The sequence below is a fragment of the Adiantum capillus-veneris genome, chromosome 28 (assembly GCF_014529385.1).
Source record: "Adiantum capillus-veneris isolate H3 chromosome 28, ASM1452938v2, whole genome shotgun sequence".
Taxonomy (NCBI): Eukaryota; Viridiplantae; Streptophyta; class Polypodiopsida; order Polypodiales; family Pteridaceae; genus Adiantum; species Adiantum capillus-veneris.
The window spans coordinates 10,532,262-10,538,275 of record NC_140958.1 but is presented as its reverse complement, the minus strand read 5'-3'; the positions used below and the strand labels follow the sequence as shown (position 1 = coordinate 10,538,275).

The window sequence follows — 6,014 nt, the reverse complement described above, 5'->3', positions numbered from 1 at the left end:
TAGGACTTACTAAGTGTAACCACAAATTAGCACCCTATGTCCCTAAGGTCTTCAACAAACTTAAGATCTCTATATTAACTTTTTTTTTAAAAATTATTTCAGGGCTTCTAAGGAAAAGTGTTTTGCTATTAGATTATCACAAAATAGAGGAGCTCCCTTTCATATTACATCAAATATCACATTCAAACCAAGAGCAATGGTTTCATTATCTACCAACATCTTTCAAACAGGACAAAAGAACGCTTATCTTGGATTTAGAGGGTGTGCTTCTTGTAACATTTGAGCTTCGATCAAGGCCAACTTGGACCAAGTACATGTGCATTGTAGAAGATAACAATGAGGTGTATGCGGTGCGTCCAGATGCAGAGTATTTCTTAAGATTTTGCTTTGAGTTCTTTGAGGTTTGGATTTGGAGCTGCCATCGTTTACAAAAATCATAATCAAGACCTGTTTTCCTACACAAAGTCACAAATTCAAGATTATGGATAACCGGTGTTGCCAAAATTCAAATTTCATGATCGGTTACAAAAGAGCCTATCACAAAAATCTTTCAACCATATGGAAGCTATTTGATTATTTAGATGGGGGCAACACTATAATATTTGATGATAGTCCATATCGAGTGATGTGGAATATGCAAGGAACTTATATGATTTTTCCAAAGTTTTGGAACCAACCTACTCAATTGCTTCAACGTTTTTTAAAAGATGAAATTGTTCCATGGTTATGTGGATGGTTGTATGCTAAAGACAAGAGAGACTATACCATAAAAAATTTTGTAATGCTCCATCCTGATCCTGAGACTCACTATGTAATGCAATGTTATATGTCTCAAAGGACTCAAAATCTTAAGAGAAGGAGGCCATTTTAAGTGTACTAGTTAAGTATTCTAAATAGCATCTACCAAGTATTTGGCAATGTGTACTTTTCAAAATTTAAACTTGATGGAATGTTGTGGGATATCTTGAAACATCTTTAAGCTGTTTTTTTAATGAAGTGCATCCTATTGTCATGAGACTTCTCTCATTCAAGTTCTTTGATTTCATTGTTTGATGCTTCTATGGTATTGTTAAATTTTTCTTCTTATTAATTGTCTTTATTAAGTGATCCAAACAATCAGAATTTCTTGACATTTGGTAGTGTTACAAAACGGTGTTTTTTGAACACCCTCAATCTTGGAGATATCATACTCTTTCTAGTTAGTCTTTTATTGTACATGCGATGAAGACCATCATTTTTATGAAACTGTCAAGTTGGTGTTAATTTTTATGTTTATACTTTATACTATTTTGACATAATCAATGTATACAATTCGTATTATTCACATCAAATGGTGTTTTTAAACACCTCCTTCTTTTGAGACACCATCTCTAAAACCTTTGAGTGAAGTTTTAAAGCATGTACTTGATGTAAAAAATCTTCATCTTAACATTGATTCTTTGGCACAAACTTATATTAGGAGTTTTTATATTGTAGTTTTATGTTAAGAAATAATTTCAAAGTTAGAATTATGATAGTTTATCTAGGTAAGTGCCTCATCTAACTTTGTATAGTTAAATAAAATACCAAATGGAATTATAGGTGCAATAGATGACATCTTATGGTCTTAGGGCCATAGGATACTCTATAGTATTGTTTAGATTTTTTAAATGTTTGTGAACATAGATCATAGAGGGTTTTTCTCACTACCATAGAGGATATCCTATGGCTTTGGGGCCACATGGTCTCAATATTGAGCGTAGAGGATTTCTTACTAGCATAGAGGGTACCTTGTGGCCCTAGGTCCATAGGGTGCAAACACAGAGTATAGAGGATTTCTTACTAGCACAGAGGGCACCCTATGGTCTAAGGCCATATGGTGACAACATATAGAATAAAGGGTTTCTAACTAGCATACGAGGCACACCTTGTGCGCCTGGGGACATAGTGTGCCAATATAGAGCATATAAGGGTTTCTTATTGGCATAAACAACATCTTGTGGCCCTAAGACAACCTACAGCCTTAGGGACATAGGGTGGCACACAAATAAAGTCCCATATGGCTTTGAAGGACTGGACCTCTTTATACGTTGGGACCAGCTAACAATCCTAACCCTATGGCCTTGAGGTCATAAAGAGACATATTAAAGTCATAGACATGTCTACAAAGAGTACCATATGGCCTTAAGGCCATAGGTGCAATAGATGGCATCTCATGGTCTTATAGCCATAGGATACTATATAGTATTGTTTTGACTTTTTAAGTGTCAAATATTAGTTTCAATGTTGTTTAAAGTATCGTATATGTAAAACTTGATAGCATGCTACAAAACCATGACCAAGTATTTTGTTATACATGGATTAAGGTCACCAAATTATGACAAGAGTGTTTAATAGTATTTGTCTTTACATATTATCTTTTTTAATTGCTGTAATCAATCTATATGCTGCTTTAAAATCATATCAATTGGTTTTTTTGACACCTCATTTTTTGAGAAGCTACTTCTAGAAGCATTTGTTGAATTTTGAAAAGCACTGATGTCATACAAATCCTCTTTCCAAAAACTATACTAGAGGTTTATTCTTAAATTTTATAGTAGAGAAATTAAAATAGACTCATATAATCATGATAATTTATCTAAAAAAAAGGCAACTAGAGCTTAGAAATCATTAAATAACACAATCCTAGCATACACATTTAGAATTTGGGAAACGGGATTTTCCCAAATTATCTAAAATGGTATTATACTATATTACTTCTGTTGAGAAACAAAAGTTACAAAGAAACTAAAGGAGAGGCAACTCATCAAGGATCCACCATTTGCAACAAAAATTGAGAATAACATATTGATAGAAGTAAGTCCACTTGTACATTCGAGTTTACTATCTATATACTATCTGTACTTCTGTTTAATTAAATGTAATAGTGAATCTAAGAGAGACAACATTGAAAATTTGTGTATATGCTAATGTGTAAGAGAGAGAGAGAGGGAGACAAGAATCCAACTTTGTGTGAGTGAGTGAGATGGGGATGGAAATAACACTAGAAAGCTCAAACCCTAAACTGTGTATCTCTCTGCAGAAAAAGAATGACAGAGAACCTTTGATTACACATGGAAACAGAGAGAGAGAGAGAGAGATGGACTTGAGAGGGAGATGGTGACTTTATATTAGAGTTGTCTATGATGGCGAACTATATGGCACATTTTCTACGATATATGTGACCTTTGTTGTCTGTGATGGTTTCGATGACTTATGTTTCTGTGTGCTATGTGCGATGGAGACCTGTGTTCTATGTGTTGTGTGCGATGGCGATGGGTTTGATTTTCTTGCGAGCTTCCTTTGGCGAGCTTTTTTAATAAATAAACCTTTTTTGCGAGCTTCTCCACTATTGAGAGTTTTTTTATAAATAGTATACCATTATAAAGACTTCTATAAATCATGAAGGCAAAACTATAAGTGATGGTTTACACAAACCCATCAAAAGTATGTTCTACTTTTTTCCTTGTATCCTTCTTCATCAAGCCAACAATAGAAGTGCAGAAAGAAGAGATCCTTGACACAATTGGCGGCTCCCCCAACAATGCTACACACAGCTTTTCCGATTGATTAGCACGACTCACGAAGCAAACGCAACCGTTTTAGCAATCTGAGACGTTCGCGCACCAATTGTGAGTTGCCCATGGCCCCATTTGATCCAAGAATGCAACCAATGAAAATGCTGCAAAATTGGGGTTACATGGGTTTAGTGGCTCCTCTACCCTAAGGTCCTCAGGTGGTTCAATTGGGGGCACCTAGGGTCCCTTTGAGTTTTGGCGTCATGGTGACTGAACGCCAACTGCACAGTCAACGACAAGTATTGTTGCGGTATCCGATAAACTACACAGACGACCGAATTGATTGAGTGAGAGAGAGAGAGAGAGAGAGAGAGAGAGAGCAGTCGAGACTCGAGTGGGCTATATTTATTACATCGCTGCGAAGCGGTGTGCACATTGTGTGTGCGTGTGTGTGTGTGTGTGTGTGTGTGAGAGAGAGAGAGAGTGTAGATAGTGCTAATGGAGAAGCGGAGCTTTCCTTCTGTGTATGACTGCAGCTCCGAGGGACGGGAAAACCAAGCAGTAGTGTCAGAATTCGAGGGGACTCTACTCAAGAGTAGCAGCGCCGTGCCCTACTACATGCTGGCTGCGTGGGAGGCGCCAGCTGGTTTAGTGCGATTCGTTGTGCTTCTGGTCTTGTGGCCCGCAGCTTGGCTTCTCCAGCGATTGGTATCGGAATCCGCCGCAATTAGATTGGTGGCGTGGATATCCTTCGCCGGCGTGAAGGAAAGGGACATCCTGTCCATTGCGCGAGCAGTTCTGCCCAAGTTCTATGGAGAGGATGTGCATCCGGAAACATGGCGGGTGGTGTCGTCCTTCGGACAGCGCTATCTTCTCACCGCCTATCCCCGCGTCATGGTGGAATCGTTCGCTAAGGACTACCTGGGCGTTTCCCGTGTGCTCGGAGCAGAGCTTCAAATCCATGAAGGGTCGGGGCGTGCCACTGGCCTCTTTGTGCGGCAAATTTGTCCAGCTCAGGATTTAGCAGGCCTCCATGCTCTATTCAACAATGGAGAGGATGTGCCTGATGTCGCTTTAATGGCAAGTCACCATCAGTTTCTTGGAGAGTTCAAGGTTCTCTCTCCCTCCCTCCCCCTCCCCTCCCCCCCCCCCCCCCCCCCCCCCCCTTTATAAATCGTTTCGGCCTCTCAACCGTTGTCTTTTTCAATGGTGCAGGAAGGCTATGTTGTGGCTAGAAAGGCTCGAGAGCAACACGGTGCAGACGCCCCAACCAAGCTCTGTAAGCCGTTGATTTTTCATGACGGCAGATTAGTCAGAATTCCAACACCATCTATTGCACTCTTCATCCTCCTTTGGCTCCCTTTTGGTGTTGTATTATCGTGCATGAGAGTCATTGCCTGCGACTGCCTTCCCGTAAGCCTGTCTCTTGATGTTTTGAGAAGCTTGGGTGTCAGGGTCACTGTGAGGGGACTTGATACCAAGAACAATGCATTCAAGAGTGGTTCACTTTTTGCCTCCACACACAGAACATTGCTAGATCCCGTATTCATATCCTTGGCTCTCCGGCGACCTATCACCGTGGTTACCTTCTCTTTGTCGCGTCTTTCCGAGATCACTGCACCCATTCCAACCATCAGGCTTTCTAGGAGCAAAGAGAGAGATTTTATCATTATGAAAAAGCATCTAGAGCAGGGAGATTTGGTGGTTTGTCCCGAAGGAACCACATGTAGAGAACCATTCTTGCTCAGATTTAGCGCGCTCTTTGCCGAGCTCTCTACATGCATAGTTCCTGTGGCAACAAAGTGTGAGTTAACCATGTTCCATGCAACTACTGCAAGAGGTTGGAAAGGCCTTGACGCCTTCTATTTTTACCTCAACCCTATTCCTGCTTATGAAATCACATTTCTGGGGGAACTTCCCCAATGTCTAACCTGTGCTGGGGGAAGAACCTCGCATGAAGTTGCCAACCTTGTTCAGTCTATGCTTGCAGCCACTCTTGGTTTTAAATGCACCACGTTCACACGCAAAGATAAGTATAGAGCCCTTGTTGGGTGCGATGAAACTACAGTAGTGAAGTGATGCAAATAGTAAAGCTAGATCTCGTTGTATATTCAAGTGCACCCCTGGAGACAGCTCATTGTATGTAAGTGACTGCGTCAATGCGTCCTTCGTCGCTGTAAAGTTCTGGACTGATCTGGAAGTTTGGCATTGAAACTTGTAACAATAGTGACCACTGACTATTTGTTTTTTCAAGGTACCAGCTGTGTCCGAGGTTGAAGAAGATGAAGGTGAAGGTCGTCCCTTGCCTTCAATTTGCATGATGTTGTATAACACTTGAATATGGATGTACCTTAAATTTTTGCATCAACAGTGAAGGCCAATTGCTAGTTGGATTTTTTAAATTTTTTTTCGCCAAGCTCATAAACGGGAGTGGAGTGGTGATACTAATTACGTATAAGGTTCAGACGAGCTCGAGCC

The 6,014-nt window shown here is 40.3% G+C and overlaps 1 protein-coding gene across 1 annotated transcript; it reads left to right on the top strand.

Annotated features, from left to right (window-relative positions):
* Positions 1-3,910: 3,910 nt before the first annotated feature.
* Positions 3,911-5,760, top strand: LOC147420046 (glycerol-3-phosphate acyltransferase RAM2-like). The gene is made up of 2 exons (XM_086504132.1): positions 3,911-4,649; positions 4,752-5,760. Exons 1-2 carry the CDS (start codon positions 4,035-4,037, stop codon positions 5,613-5,615), a joined length of 1,479 nt encoding a protein of 492 aa, XP_086360258.1. The 5' UTR covers positions 3,911-4,034; the 3' UTR covers positions 5,616-5,760.
* The last annotated feature ends 254 nt before the right edge of the window (positions 5,761-6,014 follow it).

What these genes read in the sequence shown, in the direction of transcription:
- LOC147420046 (XM_086504132.1), top strand. Translation starts at nt 4,035, where the DNA reads ATGGAGAAGCGGAGCTTTCCTTCTGTGTATGACTGCAGCTCCGAGGGA. An exon ending in AGTTTCTTGGAGAGTTCAAG is followed by an intron (nt 4,650 to 4,751) that starts GTTCTCTCTCCC and finishes TCAATGGTGCAG; the next exon opens with GAAGGCTATGTTGTGGCTAG.